Genomic DNA, 19799 nt, shown 5'->3' with positions numbered 1-19799 from the left:
CCAAACTGCAGCCTACAGATGCCGCTCCCGCCGCCACAAGCATTTATCGAGACAGCACACAGGCACGCACGCAGTGGGCTCCTCACTTTCGAACCAGCTGCACACCCGAGCCCTCCAGCAAGCTGCCACCCGCTCCGCCACCCCAACCTCCCCCGAAGCCGCCTCCCCTGCCCCCACCAAACGCTGCCCCGAACCTGTCATCCAACCCAGCAATGACCCCGCCTCCAGCTCCACCACCTACAGCCCCTGCTCTCCCGAGCGCTTGGCGCTTCGCCTCCGCCAGTAGCCCAACAGCCGCCTCCGAAAGCGCTCGCTTGCCACCGACGGCCGCGGCAGCGCCGGCGTGGTGGTGGTGGCCGTGGTGGTGAGCCGACGCCCGGCCTCCGTCGTGGGAGGATGGAAAGGTGGGCATGTCACCGGGCTGCTTGAGGTACGGCTTTTCCTGCAGGTCAGGCCAGGAACATACGTCATGCAAGGCACGACATCCAATAGGTATCGAAAACACCGCCGGGCACCGGGCGCAGGGCGTGAACGTCGTGTCATCCAGCACACCTCTTCCCTCCGCTCCGCCCTCCTCAGGGTACTTCGGGACGACTACCCACCCATCCGACCCAACCCATTCTTGCCTGGGCCTGGTAAAAACCACCCCACCCACCCCCGCCCCCGCCTCCCCCCACCTCCCGGCCGCCCTCTGCCGCCAGCCCCCCTCCCACCTGGAACCACTCGTGCCGCAGCGCCTGCCGCGCCGTGATGCGCCGCGCCGGGTCGTATGTGAGCAGCCCGTTCAGCAGCGCCAGCCCGGCCTCGCTCAGGCCGCCCCCGCCGGCGGAGCAGGAGGCGGTCATGTGGCGGCGCAGGAAGTTGTAGGGCTGGGCGGGGAACACGAACTTTGCGGCGTTGGGAAGCGCCGACATGCCCTGTGCGCGAGACAGGGCAAGGGAAGGGGTCATGTACGTGGGTACTGTGTATGTTCGTGCAGGATGAGTTCCATGGAAGGGGCACTAACTAACGGCAGTGCCCCCAAAACCCCTTCCCCGTCCCCGCGGTCCCCTTTACCCGTCTCCCCCCGTAAACCCCTCCCCTCGCGTGGCCGCGTACCGGCCAGATGCGCTCTCCCGGTGCTCCCAGCAGGTTGGCCATCATGTTGAGCGCCTCGGCCTCTGAGGCGGCGGGGAACAGCGGCTCCCCCGTGAGCAGCTCCGCCAGGATGGCGCCGCAGCTCCACAGGCTGCGCAGGCGGGCAGGTGGGGACGGCGTGGGGGGAGGATGCTTTCAGCATTTCCGTGAGGAGTTGGAATGGGGGTAGCCGTTCATGGGGAGTGGAGTGATTGGATTACAAAGGTTGAAGTGGGGAGGCAGGAAGAGGTGCGTATCTTGAATGACGCTCTGAGCTCCCCCTTGTCGCACCCGCTTTGCGAGTCCGGACATGCCTCTCCACTCACTCAATGGACTCGTCGTACTCCTCACTGCCCAGCAGTACCTCGGGCGCGCGGTACCACAGAGTGACCACATTGGGCGTGCGGTCCCTTAACAGGCAGCAGCAGGGGCAGCAGGGGCAGCAGGCAGCAGATGCGCTGATGCAGAAGGCCTAGGTTTACTCTCGTAGAACCATGCACGGTGTGCTCGCGGGCAAGGGTTAAGCTACAGAGTGAGCATCGAGCCAATGCAGCCTGACCGAGGGACCGTCTGAGTACCCATACGCCGCCGCGGTGCCCGCTCACTTGGCAACGAAGGGCGAAAAGAACCTGCAAGTGTGGCATCGCGGGGTAGCACGGGGCAGCATGTCAGGCTGGAAGGGGCTGTCAGATTCCGGGCCCGAGCCCAAAGGACCCGACACAAGCTTAGCGCAAGCGCTTTGGGTCGCTTCCAAGTTTAAATGCATGCATCTAAACCGCTTAGGGCATACGTGCCCAGTCCTGCTATAGCCGACCACCCAAGCCACAACGGAACTGCCTGGCCCAAGCCGCTTCCAGCAGCCGCCCCCACCGCCCCCGCCGCCGCCCCCCGCCGCCGCCCCCGCCACCTGGCCAGTCCGAAGTCGCACAGCTTGAGGTGGCCGGTGTGTGTGTACAACAGGTTGGACAGCTTGATGTCGCGGTGCACGATCCAGTGGTCGTGCAGGAACGACACGGCCTCCAGCAGCTGCAAGCAGGGGCGTGGCAGTCGTGGCGCGGCGTTTCGTTGCATGGCGTGGCGTGGCATGAAGTGGCATGGCGTGAAGTGGCATGGCGTGAGCGGGATCAGGTGTAAGGTGTTCTTGTCAGCTGCGCTGCGGCAAGGACTGACATGGACGCGCTGAGATCGGTTGCCGTGAGAATGTGCGCGCACATGCGTGTCTGGTGTCCCAAGAACTCCTCGCATTCCTATTCTCCGGCTTGACAACATGCTCCGCATCTATCTCCGCACCCAGCGCCGCTATCCTGCCGCGTCGTTGGTGCAAGCGCACCTGCCGCATGAGGCCTTTCACCTCCGAGATGCTGAAGGGCCGCCGTCCCGCCCCACCGCTGCCGCCTCCTCCTCCGGGCGGTGTCATGGAGTCCAGCAGTCGACCCAGGTCGTGGTCACAATACTCAAACACCAGGAACACGCTACGGCAGTCATCATGCAGAAGTGGTTAACGTGCAAATTAAAGGATCCCGTCATCAGACCGTTTCCACTGCAAGCTTACGCTGCCCTCCGGTCCCTTCTTACAGCTCTCCGTTGCCCCGGCCGCCATGCCGTTTGCCTTTCCCCTGGTATCGACAGCACATGAAACCCCCGCACCTGTCAGCCTGCGATCCCGTCACCACCTTCTTCAGCTGTACGATGTTGGGGTGGTGGCACGCCTGCAGCACGCGCAGCTCGCGCACGCTGGTGACCGGCACGCCGTCGCGCGAGCGGTCGAAGCGCACACGCTTGAGCGCCACAATCTCGCCAGTGGTGCGATCGCGTGCCTTATCTGCAACACAGCCAGTTCAGTTTGGAGGTGAGGCGGGGTATGTGTTTGTGCCTAATGGTTAGCTGGGTGGGGCCGGCGCCTTCGGGGAGGTGCGCAACGGCGGCCTGTCTCAAGCCTGACGGGATCAGCACAAGCCCAAACCTGTCTATGACTTACAAACGACACCATACGTTCCCTCGCCAATGCGGTGCAGCTTCTCGTAGTTGGAGACCGGGTCAACCACGGGCAGCGGCGGGGTCTGGGCAGCAGCCATCGTGCCTCACTAGCTGGCAGCAGACGAGTCAGCCCAGCCGAGCCCGCATCACCCCATTAGCGGCCTCAAGGCAGCGCAGGTTCTTGGATATGCGCAATAAGAGCGAGGGCCCTAACGGCACGACCGAAAACCAGGCGGATGGAAACAAGCCTTTTGTCAATACAGCAAGCTGCGGTCCTTGGGCCTGTAGTTTTGTCTGTACAGCAATCTGTGGTCCTGCTATGAATAATTGACTAGGTTGGTTTACAATGTGCCCGTTCTCTCAGACTCGTCAACAGCGGAATTGTTTTAGTCTGTTAGCAGGCGTGATTGTGCAATGATACAGTCAAATCATGTGCGCATACAACGCTAATTATTCAGCAAGTTTCAGGCATGACCTGCTCGCGTTGCCCAATCCCGCGTTTCCCGCTGACCCCACGCACGCACGCACCTCGCAACCCCAGGTTGCTGCCGGCGCCAGCCGGCACCCAAAGCTTTCGCACCCTGACGGCATCAGCTAACCACGCGACTAGACACATTTCCAGGCAATGTTACAGCAGATGATGCGCTACGGGGCACGCCAACCTGATGACTAGATGGAGCCTGCCGAGTGTGTTGCTCCGAGCCTGAACATACCACGCCCTCCTCAGGTCGTGTCCCCTAACTCCCCTTCGACCTGAGTCCCCGTCATTCCCCCGCTCGCCCCCGCACTCCCACGCTGACGCACACGTGCATCTTGAGCGCCTGTGGGTGACAGCGTGAACGACAGCACATGGCACCACGCAAAGGCGGGAAGACAGCACTCGGCTGCAACAGGTTGCTATACAGCCTGCGGACATCGTCCTGCCGCATCTTCTGCGCCTGCCGGTACCATCACACCGGTGCCTTTCAACACTACACCCTTACCACACCTTGCCCAATCCGGGACCACTATACGCAAGGGCGCAAGACCACCCGGGTGAAAACTCCAAGACCTAGCTCGAGCCTTGCGTCGCACAGCGCTGCCCAGCCGTAGTCCTACCGTACCACGAGCAGCCCGCACAGCTTTCAGCGCTGCGCTGCCTCCACCCCTCCAACGTTCCCTCCACGCCTGAACGCCGGCCCCTCACTTGCTGGGCGGCCGGTCATGTGGCTTGATCCACCGCGCCACCAGCCAATAGTCCTCAAGCTCCGGCGGCGGCGCCTCCTCCGCCTCCCGCCCTCCCGCCTTGCCCCTTCCTCCGCCTCCTCCTCCTCCGCCCCCACCGGCCGCCGCCTCGCGCGCCCTCAGCTTGGCATCCAGCTCCAGCCGCTTCAATAGGTGCCGCAGCTCGAACAGCAGGTTGGTGTTGAGCCGCACGAGCGTGTAGTAGCCGTCGACGGCCGGGGCTCCGCTGCCCGGCCGCTTCGGGATGTAGAAGAAGGGGTGGCCCTGAACCAGCTCCAACAGCTTTGAGGCGGTGCCGTAGTTGCGCTGCAGGTGCGCCGGCAGGGACTTCAGCACTGTGTCCACAGATGCAGTCATGAGCGAGCGCGGGTCCTTGGCGGTCAGGCACGTCAGCGCCGCGCTGCGCAGCGCCTCTCGCTCCTGCGGCGACTCCGGGTCGGCCTTCAGTAGGCGCGACAGGCCAGGCACCGCCGCCGCCGTGCCGCCGGTGGCGTTCACGGACGTGTTCACTGCTGGCGACGGCTCCCGTGCACCCTTGCCGCTGCCGCCGCCACGCTCGCCCCTGCCGCTGCTGCCGCCGCCGCCGCGGCTGCTCTCGCTGCCCTTCTCCTTGTCGCCGCCGCCGCCGCCGCCACCTCCGCCTGACGGCGGCAGCATGCTGTCGATGACCCACCGCAGCCCCGCCACAATCTTGCCGTAGTTGGGCAGCTTCTCGGCCTTGAAGCGCACCAGCGTCTGCTTGTTGCTGGGGTTGGTGTCCTGCACGATCTCCAGGAACTCAAAGCACTCGCCGTACTTGCGCAGCACGGCGGAGCCGGAGCCGCCGGGCCCCCCGCCCAGTGCCGCCACGGCGGCGCGCATGCGGCCGTGGTTCAACAGCGCCGCCGAGTGCATCTGGTGCCGCACTAGCCGCACCTCGCCGCGGAAGATGCTCGCCACGCGGTCGTCGGCGGCCGCATCCACCAGCAGCACCTCCGCCGCGGTGCGCAGCAGCGCCTGCTCCGGGTCGCGCCGCAGCGGGAACAGCATGCGCACGCCGCGCTCCAGAAGGAACGCCAGGTTGCCGGGCTGCCGCGCCTCCTCACCCAGCTCGTCGCCCGCCGCGGCCCCGGCGGCCTTGGCCACCTCCGCCCGGGCCGCCTCCTCGGCCTTGACGGCGGCGGCCTCGGCCTGGGCGGCGGCGCTGGCCAGCGCGGCGGCGTGCGGCCGCCACGCCTCCAGCGCGCGGCGCAGCTCCGCCAGGCGCTCCGTGGCGGTGGCTGCGAAGCGCGGCCGCATGTCGGCGAAGAGGTCGTGGTCGTCGCGGCTGGTGGCCACCGTCTTCTCCAGCTTGACGCAGCTGTCCACTGCCCGCTGCAGCTGCTGCTGCAGCGCCTCCGCGGCGGCGCCGGAGGCGGGCGACGCTGCAGCGGCGGCGGCGGCGGCGGTGGTGGTGGCGGCGGTGGTGGTGGCGGCGGCGGTGGAGCCGCCGGCGCCAGCGGGCTTGGAGGTGCCTGCCGCGCCGGCTGTGCCAGCGCCGGCGGACTTGCTGGGGGCGCGAGCAGGCTCCGTCGCCGCGCCGCCGGCGCTGGCGCTGGCGCCGCGACGGCGGTCGGACAAATCTTCACGCCTGCGGTCGCGGCTACTGCCGCGCTCGCGCCCGCGCCCGTCATCGCGCTCCCTGTCCCGATCACGACTCCGGTCGCGGCTGCGCTCGCGTGGGCGGTCAGGGCGGCCGCGAGACCGTGACCTCGACCGCGACTTGCCACGGGAGCGCTCGCGTGTGCGGTCCCTTGAGCGGTCTCTGTCCCGATCACGCGGCCGGTCACGAGACCGAGAGCGTGCCCGGGAGCGCGAGCGCGGTCGCTCCCTGTCCCTGTCCCTGACGCTACCACCACGGGCCCTCTCCCGCTCTCGTTCCCGCTCCCGTTCCCGCTCTCTGTCCCGGTCACGGTCCCGATCACGAGAGCGAGAGCGAGAGCGGGCCCGGTAGTCGCGCGGCCGGTCCCGGCCGTCGCGTTCCGGGTTGTCCTGCGGCGGCCTCCAGCGGCCGTCCGGGCGCTGCTGCAGCTGCCCTGACGCCTGGGCCTCCACCTGCAGCTGCAGCGCTGCCGGTCCCGCGCCAAACTGCGAGGCGCCCTGCATCAACGCCAGCGCGTCTACTACTGGCATAACAGACACGCCTTGACCCTGTCCCTGTTGCTGCTGTTGCTGTTGCTGTTGCCCGTGCCCCTGCTGCTGCGGCTGATCATGCTGATCGCGCTGCTGCTGGAGCTGCTGGTGTTGTTGAGGCTGCCAGTGCTCCTGCTGCGAGTAGCCTTGTTGCTGCTGTGGCGGCCGCTGCTGCTGCTGCTGCTGGCCTTGCTGAGACGACCCCATTCCGCCGGCACCGGCGCCGCCACCGTCCATGCGATGTCCCATACCACCCGTCCCTGCCCCACCGTGCCCTTGCACCTGCCGCTGACCGCCGCCGCTGGCTCCTCCGGCAGCCGCAGCCGCACCGTTGGGCGGGGGGATGGAACTGGGGCCGGAGCCCTGCTGCTGCGCCGCCGCCTGCGAATGTCCCTGGTCACCTACTGGGGCTCCACCGGCGGCTGCGCTGCCGCCAGCGGGTGAGGGCCCGGGCCCGGACGCGGGCGCCGCGCCTCCCGCCATCATCACCAGCCTCAGGGCGCCGTGTGGGTCGACCTGGATGCCTGTGGGCTGCGGCATCAGCAGCACCGGGCCCGGCGCCGCCGCCGCCGCCGCCGCCATGAACTGGTGTGCGGCGGAGGTCGCGCTAGGCATGTAATGCTGGGGATGCTGGCCTGGCTGTAGCTGTTGGTGCGGGTGCTGCGGCCCCGCCTGCATGGCCGCGGCCGCCTGCAGCAGCTCCGCCGCCATCTGCGGTGGCATCATGTAGCCCTGCCCCGGCATAGCCGCAGCGAGGTGCGCCTGCTGTGCCTGTAGCTGTTGCGTCTGCTGCGGCTGTGCTTGCTGGTGCTGAGCGGCTAGGTCCGGGGCAGTAGCGGTAGCGGTGGCAGCAGGCCGATACCAGTCCGCGTGGGGGCCCGGCGCCGCCGCAGCCGCTGACGCCCCTGCCGGGCCAGCCGCGGCACCGGTGTTCGCCATGCCGCCCGACACTCCCGCAGCAGTGTGGTTCTGGTCCTTGGAGGCTGGACGCACTTGCTGTGGTTGCTGCATCTGCAGCTGCTGCTGTGGTTGGTGTTGGTGGGAAGGCTGGCGAGGCTGCAGGTGCGAGGGCACTGACGCCGCTGGCCGACCTGCCCCGCCGCTGACCCGCGTTTGTAGCGGCGCGGAATAAGCAAGGTGTGGAGGCAGGCTGTGTTGATCAACATATCCACCAACTGGTGGTGGGGCGTACGCCCGCTGAACGCCAGGTGCTGCGGCGCCCGAGTGTTGTCCCGGTTGAGGTGTGTACCCAGGATAGACCTGACCCGCTCGATCCAGGCCCCCGCCGGGCGGGGGTTGCTGCATGGCTTGTAGAAGTCAAGATTTCTTGTTGCTAATCTTGTCTGCCCGCGCGTGGATTGAGTCGTGGATCGTAGAACTCCGTGAACGTTCCTAGACCTTTATGGTCGATCTGTCACCCCTCTACAATGAAACTTGATGATGTATCCATGTCTGCATAGCATTTGCTATGCCACGCCCGACGGAAGCTAATTAGTTGGTGCCGACCAATGTCCAGACGCAACGAGCTACTACGCTACTTAGCGCTAACGACTGTAGTGGTCGACTAAAAGAATACTGGAATTGCAGCCTAGCTGGTTGGTCTCGCCAAGGTCGCGATGCAGCGCCCCCAATCCCTGCTCCGCGCCTGGGCGCCCCACTGCCCGCACCAGCTGCCCCCCCCCCTTCCGTACAGTGGCCGCGTGCAACACATGCCTTTTAAGGCCAACCACGAAAACTTATCGTGATGACTCAAAGCAGTAAGCCTAGCGAGATACAGTGCTCTCCACGGGTGCGACATGCCCCCACGGTTTAAGGGCCATCCGTGGCTCCCGCCAACGCGGCGTCCCCACACGCCGAAGCAATGTGTTGAGTTTGCGCCTAGGACAGACGACCACTCAGGACGGTGTAAGAGGGCTCGCGCTGAGACATGATCAACCTATCTAGCTCCTCACATCACGGACCTAGGCCGGAAGCAGATGCCCTCGCCCAGACGGACCCAGCAAACACCCCCCAGTGAAACACCCCCCAGGCAGAGGTGCCCCTGCCCCCAGGCAATGCATGGTGGTTTGACTTGTGAGCATTCTCACATGGATGCAATACCATTACATCTGAGGTCTTGCCTCGCTAAGGTCGCCCCGCTCACCACACGCCAGCAGTAGGCACGCCGTGCACCATGCACGGTATGTACACCATGGGCGGCACATACAGCTTCACACCCGCTCCGTCTGCCTGCATGCCGTGAGGCCCATGCCCCGCCCCGCCTGCGCTGGAAGCTCCCAAGCATGCGACTGCTGGCGGTTCCCCAGCAGCTAAGACACATTGACACAACGTGGCGTGCCTCGTCCCACTTGACTTGTGTACCTCGTGAGAGTTGCGCGTGCGCCGCTTCACAGCTGCTGCGACAGGCGCTTTGCTTGACCCTACCTGTTCGCCCCATGCAAAACTCCAGGCAACCCTCCGATGCCGTCTTATCCACAGCAACATCAACGAATCCTCATTCCCCCTCAGCCCCTGATGGCGGCGGCACCCCTTCACCATCATATGCCTCCGCCGCCTCCGCCGCCTCCGCCGCCTCCGCAGCACCATCACGTACAGGGCACAGGATGTTAAGCAGCAGGTCATTCCACTGCTCGTACATGAACTGCAGGTAGTGCACTGTGCTGTCATCCCACGTCGTGACCAGGTGCTGGGCCGTCGCCGCCTTGGCGACAGTCCTGGTGTCGAATACAGGCACGCCTGCCGTTGCCGCGTACGCAGCAATAACTCTCTCCTGCTCATCTACCTTCTTTCTCACGGACGCCTGCGGTGTGGTGCAGCTCTTCCACACCAGCTGCGTGCCCGCCTTTGCAAAGGCCTCGCCGTAGGTTTGGTTGGCCCATTTCATGGCAGAGATCACGTGCCGAGAGATTGCACCGATGTAGTCTTTGCCGTAGTGCGCACACACGTTGAGAATGAGGTACCTGGTCAGTGGCGGCATTGAAGGCACTTTACAAATGTAGCAAGGAGGGCGGGGCCAGCACGCAAGGGGGTTATGGTATGCGAAGGTGTGCTGTGGTCTGGCCCCGACATACAGGGCGGGGTAAAGCGGTGGGCAGGCCGTGCGTGGCGTGTGCGCAAAACGAGGCGCGGACACGAGCGCAGCTTCACATGCATGTGTTGCATGCAGCACCGCAGCCGCATGTGAATGCACACGCCTTTCCTCGATAGAGGCTGAGTGTGTGCCACCCACGCCTGGGGCCACCTCACCGCCAGTCTTGCCGCTTGCGCATGGCCCATGCGATGACTCCCTTGATTTCATCCGAGCCGTCCGCCATGTAACAATAGTACACGTGCGCCTGCGGCGGAGGAAAGGCCAGTTAGGGGCAATGCACACCTGGCGGGGGGCAATGAATGTGTTCCCGTCTGAGGAAGCCGGGGATTCCATCTCCCCTGTTAGTCCTAGAGCGCGCGTAGCTAGGAACGTTGCTTTGTATGTGGCTGTGTGGCCATACATGTAGGTTTGCGCGTGTGTCCCCACAGCCCCACTGCAGAGCACGGCAGCCCCACCTTTCGGTGCTTGTCCTTCCTCAGCGCAAGCGTCAGGTGCGCGTGTTCCAGTTCCTTGCCACGGTCATGGTTGTAGTACAGGCCACTGCCGCCACTGCTATGCACCTCCACCTCGTGCTTGATGTGCGCCCACAGCTGCAGCACGCGACGCGTTGGCGGCAGTTATTAGTTGAGCACGCCCGTTGGCGGCAGTTATTATTTGAGAACGCCCGTTGGCGGCAGTTATTAGTTGAGCACGCCCGTTGGCAGCGTTAGTTGAGCACGACCGACAACACATGCTGGTTAAGACCAGGGCGGGTAAGCTAAGATAGTGGACGGGTTCGGGCTGCCGACTACCGGCTGCGCAGCTGCAGAGTTCGTGCCTACCGGCAGCGGGCGCCTACGTGCACGCAACGTTCCCCTCCCCCTGTTCCTAGCAGTACTGTGGGATGCTCGGCATCCCCCAAGCAAGGCCCCAACCCGTATGATCGTATCCCTGCCGCTGGGCCACACACAGCTTGCCTTACACTCTTACGCACCGCGTCGTAGCTGCTTACACCTCCAGTTGCCCTGTGCGTGTGCGCATTCGATAGGCTCTGGCTGCCATCGAAGGGGTGCTGGTATTTGCCGGACGCGAGGTGGTGGACGAACGTCATGTACTGGTACCGCGTCACCGAATCCCCTGTGCCAGGCAATCGGCAGCCCGACAGTACGTATTCATTGCCAATCCGGGCATGGCAGGTGACGCAGGTATGCAGGAGTATGACGAATCGACCTTAAAACCCGGCCACGGCACACGGAACGCCACTGCGCGTGGCATGCTTCTTTCGCGGCGGTGCCCCCAACCTCATGCTTGCCAGGCATCCTTCCACGTGGAAACTCCCCATGCCTGGATGCAATACACTGTACTACTTGCGTGTTATAAACATACACCGAGAGAAGACGAAGCGCCCGTGTGCAATCGTGCCTTGAGCGAGTGGACTGTTGCTTTCGCCGCGAACGGCACGCTTGCACACGCACCTGCAAACAGCACCGGCCCAACGTCCGCCATGCACGCCTGCGCCTCATCTCGCCCCAGCCGCCTCAGCACGCACAGGTCGGGCTCATAGGTGTAGTGCCCACTAGAGAAGTGGTAGTAGATGTGGCCCTGCAAGCATGAGCATGACACGCATTTGGCACGCGACCACACGTGTTGCGTCCCGTCCCTTGTCAGGCCTCCCTTGTCCGGCCCCAAACGCGTGTTACTTGTAAGCATTCGCTCTATCAAGGTTTTGCACAGAGGTCGTCTCCATCAGCCAGCCCACGCACGACACCATGTTCCTGGTATGTCTGGCCCACGTGAGTTCCCGGCGGTTCGAATCGAACCTGCGTGGGGGCAGCCCAGTCCAGCTTCCCACAGAACCGCCGCCCGACCAGCAGCGAGTGAGAGCAGCGCGTAGCACGCGAGCTCCTTGCAACGTGCGAACTGTGGCGGACTGTGTCGTCCTCATAGCGATTGCGGATGCGGCCCGACCGCGTATGCGCGACGTCGACGATGCGGTCGCTAATCCATGATGATGCATTTTGCAGCGTCGTATTTACAATGAGAGCGCATCCAGGGTCTGGGGTGGCCTCCGGTGGAGGCGTCGTCGTCCGTGAAAATGCACTGAGAGCGCTAAGAGCCACGAGGCAAAACAGCACTTTAAACACCAGCATTGGGTAGCAGGAGGTACATATGTATGTGTTAGACGACGCAGATGATGCTGTGTGTCTGCCTCGTAAACTATCACGCCGTGTGTCTGCTTCGTTCGATCGCAACTTTTCGTTTTTGGCTATGCGCGCGCGCAACATGAGATATCAGCTTGTAAAAGATGCATGACCGCGCGACCAGCTGTTCGTAAATTTTATACCGGCATGTCGGCGAGTACTGCCAAACGGTCACGCACCCTTAGGCAACCGTCACCTCAACTGCCCATACCAGGGTCCCTGGCCTACAAGTCACTCAGACCGAGCTAGCAGCAGACGGTCCTCATGGGCCCTGAGCTTTCAAGACGCGTGTGCGGCTGGGTCGGCGCGGTTCGTGTCTACTGGATGTCTGTGCTGAGGCCGGCCCAGCACTGATGAATGTGGACGCAACAGGGGGAGTTGGCAAGAGGCTCAAGGTCCCTCAGTGCATGCCTCCACGTTTTTGCACAGGGTTGCACTGTATATCCCTGTTTCGCAGCAGCAATCTGGTACGGTAGCACGGCACTCACGCACGGCACTCCAACTCTCCTTTCCTTTCAGGCCCGTCCGGTACCTTCACCCCTGCCACTGCTTCCTTGTAATCCTATCATTCCAAGGGCAGTCACGCGGACTACAGCGCGCGAATCCAAGACCACACCCTAGCGACCCTACTCAACACACACGCTTGTCATTCAACTCTGGTTGGTAGACTCACACTCACTGTCAACCCGTCTGTGACCAGAAAAGGTTGCTCTCCCTTGCAAGGGAAAAGTGGGCTGAGCCCACGCCACAGCCTCCGTCTGAGGCCGAAGGTTCCGATACTAGCCTCATCTCCCGGACATAGCCGGGGTCGGTTTGTGCAGGCACCGCCCGCCATATGTGCCTAGTCGCGCCCAGCTATCAAGCACTAGTGCAGCAGGCAGCAGGCCAACCAGACAGCAAGGAAAACACCCCTGCCGCTGCAGCCGACTGCCCGCTACGCCATGCTCGTCAGCACAGGTCGCTTACCAGACAACACCGGCAGGTCTCAACCTGCGTGCCGGCGCCGCTTTAAAGGCGGCACCGCGCTGTCCTCCTCCACGTGGCCTTGCCTGCCCCCTCTGCTCCGAACCTGCGCGCCGCCACTGCCGCTGGGCCCAGGGCCGCCCGTGCCGTCGCCACCACCGGGCCCAACGCCGTGGCCGCTGCTGTTGCCGCCGGTAGGCGCGGTGCCACCGCCGCCGCCACCGCCGTCTCCAGGCCCTGCACCGCCGCCACCGCCGCCGCCAGGCCCTGCACCGCCACCGCCGCCAGCAGGTCGCAGGGCTGCAGGCCGCGGTTTGCCAACCAGCATCTCCATCAGCGCGTGCCGCATGTTTGTAGCCGAGTTGGCGTCGCGGCCCTGCAGTTCAACATGCAGCAAGCAACAACCGAAACAGGGCGTGTGTCATCCCGTGTGTCATCCCATGTCATCCCGTGTGTCACCCCGTGTCATCTCCGAACCGCCCTGTGTCATCCCGTGTCATCCCGTGTCATCATCTCCAAACCGACCTGCCGCCCCAAACCTGCCAACCCACTTACCCACACAGTCCCACAGTGTTGGCACACTTGGACGTCGCGGGCACGCGAGCCAACAAACGGAATTACAACTTCCAGGCAGCGCTGCCCGTTACCAAGCAGGCGCCGTCCGCACTTCACACACACCTGCTCAGACACAGAGATAGGTTTGGGCCAGGTAAGGTACATGTGCATTGAGCGTTGTGCGCATTGCTTTGTGAAGATCACAGCGTACCTGGCTGGTGTAGTATTCGTCTACGTAGACCACCAGGTGGGCGTACTTGTCCACCAGCAGACGCAGCAGCGCCCGGTTTGGGCCCCTGCCTGACCTGAATTGCGCAGTAAGTGAGTGAGTGGGTGAAGGTGAGTGGGTGAGTGAAGGTGGGTGGGTGAGTGAGTGCGTTGCTGAGCGAGTGGCCGGGTGAGTGAGTGGCTGAGTGAGCCAAGGACCAGAGCCCCTGCCTGACCTGCTGACGCAGCCGCCGTGGCCAGTGTTGGCGTTGCCCCAGCCGACGATGACCTCCTCCTTGGGCCTTCCCCCAGCCAGCTGCTGCGCCGTTTGCTCGAGGACCTGGACGGGCATGACGTTGTGCGGTGAGTTGTTTGCATGAGCTGTACAGGGCACGCATGCAACCTGGGACAGACGGAGTTAGCAACCAACGCGCACCTTCTGGCTGGTGCTGTTGTCTCACGCGTTCTGCTTGCTCGCGTTGCAGGTTGTGTGCCGGTGTGCTGTTGTGCCGTTCCCCTTCTCCTTTGCAACCACTCTCTCGGGCCATGCCTTCATGCGGCACGGCAGACTGCACATGGCGCATCACAAACGCCTGCACGGATCCTACCAGCTGCTCCGGCCGACACTGGACGCCTCACCAACGCCCGAGCAGTCCCGAAGCTGCATCCGTTTGCGCCTTCTGCTTAGGCCTTGTGACGAGGCCGCATTCCATTTCCCCGCATCAAATCGCCCGAACACGGCATGAGTGCATGGACGCCGAACTTTTGACTTTCGCTATATTAATTTGGCAAGTATTGTAGGCATCCACTTACTAGGCGTTCTATATTGCGCCGGATCTATAGCGAGCTGGGTGCCCATCGCGCTCGAGCCCGGGCAGCCACTTGCAAAGCTCGACGAGCACCCCGACTTGAATACTTGATGCTGATAAGTCTTCGCAATCAAACGTGTGCAACTGAGTCCGCGGGCGGAGTGCTCCTCGCTGTCGACGCCCAGGCACCCCCCAACCCTGTCCCCGGTCCCCCTCCGCGGATTCCGGCGTGCCCGGAGCCGGTAATGGCAAGGCACCGCACGCAAGGCACCGCACCGCACCAAGATGGACGCGGATCCGGCGCAGCATCGGGCTCAGCAGCGGGAGCAGCTGCGCACAGCACTTAAAGCCTGTGATCTGACCTGACGCTCGTCGATGACGTCGACAAGTTGTGGGACAGCCGCAACTGGACCGTTCACTGGCTACAGGAAGCTAGCCGGAAGTTAGGACTTGTGGACTATATATTAGCGCTGAAAGGTGCGCAGGTTTTGCAATCGACAAGGTGGGCTCAGGGCACCCAGCAACCCCACGCCACACAGCAAGTTAATGCTCATCTGCATGTGCCCCCGCCCGCTCCCAGGTCGTGTAACTTCGGCGGCAAGCCTGGGCACGGAGAGCGCGGGAAGAGCCGGTGAGTGCTTGGGCTGAGCCATTCTGGATGAGCTCACAGGGTCCGAAGTAAGCTCATCGCGGCAAGTGGGTAGACAACTCGGGTAATCGGTCCCTCCCTCATTGTTGTGGCCCGCATATCGTATTCTTTTTGCCATGATGGAGAACCCCTTGGTCGACATGCCCTGGTGCTCAGAAGCACCCCACACCACGTGTAAGCGTCCTCGTATCCAACACCCCGCACCACCCCATACATGGGCATTGAGCACATGCAGCGGCACGCAGCTCCTAAAGAGCATTTGCCCGCGGCCGCCCCCAGGTCGTGCAGCTTCGGCGGCTGGCCAGGGCGTGGAGAATGCGACAGGTTTCGGTGAGGTTTCGTTGGGTTGGCCCAGGGATTCGTTCACCAGCGACTTGAACTGGGCAAGAACACTAAGTCAGCGTTGTGTTTGTACTCCTGTCTGTGTTGTCTCCTCAAGTTGGCATTAATCAAATGTGACGCTTTTAACCCATACATCAATGTGTGCACCCTCTCCTGCCCCAGCTCGCATGTTCCTGTCCCCTACCGAGGTGCTCCGCTCGGCACTGCCTCCTGGTGAGTTGCACCCGGCGCTTGGGCGGAGCTCGACCAGCAGCCAGGCCTACAGTCGTCGTCCGGACAAGGTGCTCCTCTGGGAGCACGTGGAACCCGTGGAGGCAGGCGGTGGCAGCAACGGTGGCGGCGGCGGCGGAAATGGTGGCAGCAGCAGCGGTGGCGGCGGCGGCGGCGGCAGCAACAGTCCGCGGCTGTTCGAGGCCATTTGCGACCACCAGGACTCGGGGGACGCACTGTACGGCCGGGACCTGCGGTAGGATGGGTGGGTGATGAGGAGCGCGTCAGTGCAGGGCGCGTTTGCCCAGCGTGGGGCGTTGTTTTAGAGGGCTTGCAAGGATGCAAATTAGTGGATCCAGTAGATTCAAAAGGTGGCTGCACTGCCGTCTATGCCATGTAGGGTTCATATCCCTCAAATTTAACGGGGTCGGCCCGTTCTCGAGCTGTTCCAAACAAAGCTGACATCCCCTTCAACCTACCTTCCTTTTAGTTTCATATGTGATCACGCACCCGCCCGCCCACCCCACGGCCCCGCCTGCGCGCAGGCTGGTGAGGCACACGCGTGTCGGGCCGCTGAACTCGGGACGGGACGTGGACTGTGCACTGTGCATGGCAGCGACGTGCCCCGGTGTGCTGGGCCAGCTTGCGGACGCCGTTTTGCCAAACGAGCAAGGCGGCGGGATGCGTGTGTCGTGGCACCGCCAGCTGCCCACGGCCATCATCCAGTCTGCCATCGGCACTGACGGCGGTGGCGAGCAAGGCAGTGGCCGTCCCATCTACGGTTGGCAGCACGCCGCTGCCACCACTTCGGCGGCAGTGCCCTCCACGGCTCCCGCCAGCTGCAGCACATTAGACACACAGCAGGGTGGCCACCGATGGGAGGAGGACCAGGTCGTGCTGCTGGAAACAACAATGGACATCAGTAGCAGCACCCTTTTACGTGCGGATGCGTTGGCAGTAGCAGCAACTGCAAGCATGGCGGACCAGCAGGGCCACGGCGCAGGCGGCGGAGAGCAACAGCGGCAACCCGCAGCAGCCGTAGCCGCAGCCGGCGTGCAGCAGGCGGGTGGCAGCCAGGGCCTCGGTTCCCCCGCGGGCATTACGGGCAACCGCCGTCCTCTGGAGGAGCAGCAGGAGGAGCTGGCAGTGGCGGCGGGCCCCGCAGCCAAGCGGCGGCGGTACCAGTCGCAGTGCGTGTGTTTGGGCGGGCTGCAAGTCGTCCTAAAGCTCATGGTGCGAACGCGGGACGGGGACGTGCGGCCGATCGACCTGCTGGAAGCGTACAACAGCGACCAGCATCCCTACCACAAGCCGGCGCAGGCAATGATCAGCCAGGTGGGGAATGCTGTGTGTGGTTACAAGCAAGGTGGTGAGCACGACGTGGGAAATGTAGGTGGGGAAGTCTGGGCACGCACGCACTGGTTGCATTGCTGGCTTCATTTAACGGGGGCGAGTCTCGCCTTCGTTTGCGCCTTGCTCTGTGTCACGCTTGCTGGTGTCTGTCTGGACCCAATCGATTAAGATCGTGTCACCGTCATCACGTGTGTTGCTGTGCCCTGCTGGCCGCGGCAATGTCTGGTTGGCTGCTTAGTCACCCGCTGAACCGGTGTACGGTATTACCACATCTCGATTACGCCTCATCATCACATGCCTGTACTCCTCGCCGCCCGCAGGTCTACACGTGCATGCTTGCCCGGGACACCTGCTACGGATTCATCTCCTGCTATCTCGCCACGTGGCTGGTGTACTGCCCGCCCAACCGCCGTGACCTGCTGTACGTATCCGTCGTCTTCCTGTCCACCACCACTGCCAGCGCGCGGGCGCCGGCGCCAGGTTGTGATGCGCGAAGCACCGCGGCAACGGCCTGCGGCGCCCTGGCCTTCCTGCAGTGGCTGGCTCTGCGCAACGCGCACCGCCGCCCGCAGCAGCTGCAGCAACCTGCTGGCCTGCAGGGCCCGGCTGCAGACGACGGCAGTGGCGGCAGTGGCGGCAGCGGCGGCAGTGGTGGCAGCAGTGGCGGCGGCAGCCACACTGCTGACGAACTGGACGCGGGAGCACAGTCCGGCTCTGGACATGTCAACAGCCCGCCCTCGTAAGTTCACGAGCGACTGTGTGTGTTTTCCTGCAGCCCATGCCCAGTGGTCTTCGGCATGTATGGCATTCCTTCCGTTTGGCACCTATGTGGCTCATGTTCGCTTCCTTGGCCCTAACGGGCGCATGTGCACGTATGCCGTGAGGGTGTGCGGTCTTCCACAAGCTTGTTATCACAGGCTCTAGCGAACCCGCGTCGCGCAGATGCCCGTTTCCTGCTCACGCTTCATGTTTTTGTGTGCAGGCGCAGCCTCGCGTCGGCCGAGGAGACATCTTTCGGCAGCCACGCCCAGCCGCGGGGCGGGCAGGATCTCCGAGGGGCGGCGGCGTTGGCTGCGCATCCGGCACAGCCGCTGCTGGTGACGGCCGCAGCAGCGGCGGCGCCGGCAGACACGAGTACGGCTGCTGTGCGGCAGCGGCCGTCGCGTGTGCTCCTGCGCTTTCAGGAGGAGCTCTGTGCCGGTAGCCACGGTCGCGTGCTGGCGGGCACGTGCGACGGCGTGGACTGCGTCATCAAGCTGTTGGGGCCGGACCGCAGCGGGCTGGCGGCGTACGAGCGGGAGGTGGCTGCCTACACCGCGCTGGAGGGGCTGCAGGGGCTGCACGTGCCGGAGCTGGTGGCCTGGGGCGACGTGGACTGGGGCGTCCGCTTCCTCGCGGTGCGGCGCGTGGCCGGCGGCCAGCCGCTGTCACGCCTGCCGCGCCCGATCCCGGCGGCGGTGGCGGCCACGGCGCTGCGGGTGCTGGAGGCGGTGCAGGCCGCCTGCCCAGGCTTCGTGCACGGCGACATGCGGCTGTCCAACATGCTGGCGGTGCAGGCGGGGCTGCCGCAGCCGCAGCCGCCGCTGGCAGCAGGGGCCGCCAGCGCCGGTGGCAATGTCGGCTTCGCGGGTGGCGAGGGCGGCGTTGGTGGTGACGGGGGCGGCGGGCAGGCCACTGGCACGCAGCCGCACTGCATGCTGCTGGACTTCGGTTGGTCGCGGTTGGACGGAGATGCGGAGCAGCAGCGGCAGGAGCTGGAGGACCTGCAACAGCTGCTGGCAGCGGCGACGGCGGTGCAGCAGCGGCGGTAGCAGCAGCGGCAGCAGCAGCAGCAGGCGGCATAGACATTCCTGCATAGGTGGTACTCGCTCGCGCATCCGCATCCGCATGGGGAGCTGCGCGACGAGTCCTGTGCGTTGCAGTGGTCGTCAAGGCAGCAGGTTAGGGGAACGGGGGCACAACGGACTCGCAGACGTACTAGCGTACCGCACTGATCGCGCTGCGCTGCGGGAGGGGTCCATGGCGCCTGATGAAGACTCGGCGCGCACAATGCAGAGTGTTAGTATGTTGGGGAGAGAGGTAGGCATTCAACAATCAAGAATTCACATGAACAAGAGACGGGGGCCGACGGAATAGCAGAAAGGACGGCTGCAGGAGAGCAGCCATTTGCGCTCAATGAGATGTGTGAATTGTTAAAGGCAGCAGGTACAGACAACGGGGGCTCAAGTGAACTCGAAGCTGTACAACTGTTCACACTGCTCTGCAGGAAAGGGGCCGCAGTGGCTGATGAGACCTCGGGGCACACGGAGGAGTGTGCATGTACGTGTGTAGGCAGGGGGTTTTAGCATGTCAAGGACCCAAAGAGAGCATTGGTTGATTGCGCTGGCACAGTAGGGATGATGGTGAATAAGAGGTACCTGGACACATGTGCTTATATGTGCTCAATGCGAGGAATTGGATACAGAGAATCAAAAGCTGGGTGTTGTTCCTTATAGCGTCACCCAAGGCTTCTTTTATAGCGTCACCCAAGCTCTTGCTTGCGAGTGCGCTGGTGCGCACATGATGTGCGATGCGCTTGGTATGGGGCGCAGGGCACCAGACCTGCAATCTTTTGACTTGCTAGTGTACTGTACGTGGGACGGACGGAGCAGGGTAGGAAGGCAAGGTTATGATGGCCGGGGTGTCGAGATGTCCAGGGTTGTGCCGGTGTTGGGCCTCCGCATGGGTTTGGCCCTGGACCTCTTGCCGCCAAATTTGAGCAAGCGCGTCGCACCCGGCGCCTAAACCGGTATTGAGGGCACGGGTTGAATTTGAATACCGACATGGACGCATGGTACATTGCTCCATACACATGGTCACTTGCAAGTTCTCTCATGTTCTCCCCTAAATCCTTCACGCAGGCATGCAAAGCCCCCAGGCCCCCGAGCACACGCCGTCACTGGCAAACGTTGTAAGGGGGACACGCACCATGC

The 19799-nt window shown here is 63.8% G+C and overlaps 4 protein-coding genes across 4 annotated transcripts; 1 reads left to right on the top strand and 3 right to left on the bottom strand.

Annotated features, from left to right (window-relative positions):
- Positions 1-8: 8 nt before the first annotated feature.
- Positions 9-3540, bottom strand: CHLRE_13g575650v5 (uncharacterized protein). Its single transcript, XM_043069453.1, has 9 exons — positions 3095-3540; positions 2764-2938; positions 2447-2588; positions 2024-2142; positions 1722-1745; positions 1443-1526; positions 1099-1228; positions 714-917; positions 9-442 (listed from the first exon to the last, which is right to left on the bottom strand). The coding sequence occupies exons 1-9, from the start codon at positions 3189-3191 to the stop codon at positions 83-85; spliced, it is 1335 nt and encodes a 444-aa protein (XP_042917428.1). The 5' UTR covers positions 3192-3540; the 3' UTR covers positions 9-82.
- Positions 3541-3709: 169 nt separating this feature from the next.
- On the bottom strand, positions 3710-8010 carry CHLRE_13g575600v5 (uncharacterized protein). Its single transcript, XM_043069452.1, has one exon. The coding sequence runs from the start codon at positions 7771-7773 to the stop codon at positions 4276-4278; it is 3498 nt and encodes a 1165-aa protein (XP_042917427.1). The 5' UTR covers positions 7774-8010; the 3' UTR covers positions 3710-4275.
- A 548-nt stretch (positions 8011-8558) lies between these two features.
- CHLRE_13g575550v5 (uncharacterized protein) lies at positions 8559-12060 on the bottom strand. Its single transcript, XM_043069451.1, has 6 exons — positions 11359-12060; positions 11014-11140; positions 10533-10675; positions 10015-10149; positions 9715-9803; positions 8559-9428 (listed from the first exon to the last, which is right to left on the bottom strand). Exons 1-6 carry the CDS (start codon positions 11686-11688, stop codon positions 8963-8965), a joined length of 1290 nt encoding a protein of 429 aa, XP_042917426.1. The 5' UTR covers positions 11689-12060; the 3' UTR covers positions 8559-8962.
- A 2210-nt stretch (positions 12061-14270) lies between these two features.
- CHLRE_13g575500v5 (uncharacterized protein) lies at positions 14271-19793 on the top strand. The gene is made up of 7 exons (XM_043069450.1): positions 14271-14750; positions 14854-14904; positions 15202-15252; positions 15427-15730; positions 16020-16809; positions 17148-17566; positions 17810-19793. The coding sequence occupies exons 4-7, from the start codon at positions 15432-15434 to the stop codon at positions 18636-18638; spliced, it is 2337 nt and encodes a 778-aa protein (XP_042917425.1). The 5' UTR covers positions 14271-14750; positions 14854-14904; positions 15202-15252; positions 15427-15431; the 3' UTR covers positions 18639-19793.
- The last annotated feature ends 6 nt before the right edge of the window (positions 19794-19799 follow it).

Source organism: Chlamydomonas reinhardtii, chromosome 13 (genome assembly GCF_000002595.2).
Source record: "Chlamydomonas reinhardtii strain CC-503 cw92 mt+ chromosome 13, whole genome shotgun sequence".
Classification (NCBI taxonomy): Eukaryota; Viridiplantae; Chlorophyta; class Chlorophyceae; order Chlamydomonadales; family Chlamydomonadaceae; genus Chlamydomonas; species Chlamydomonas reinhardtii.
Note: the sequence above shows the minus strand (reverse complement) of the source record. Positions and strands in the feature narration are given on the sequence as shown.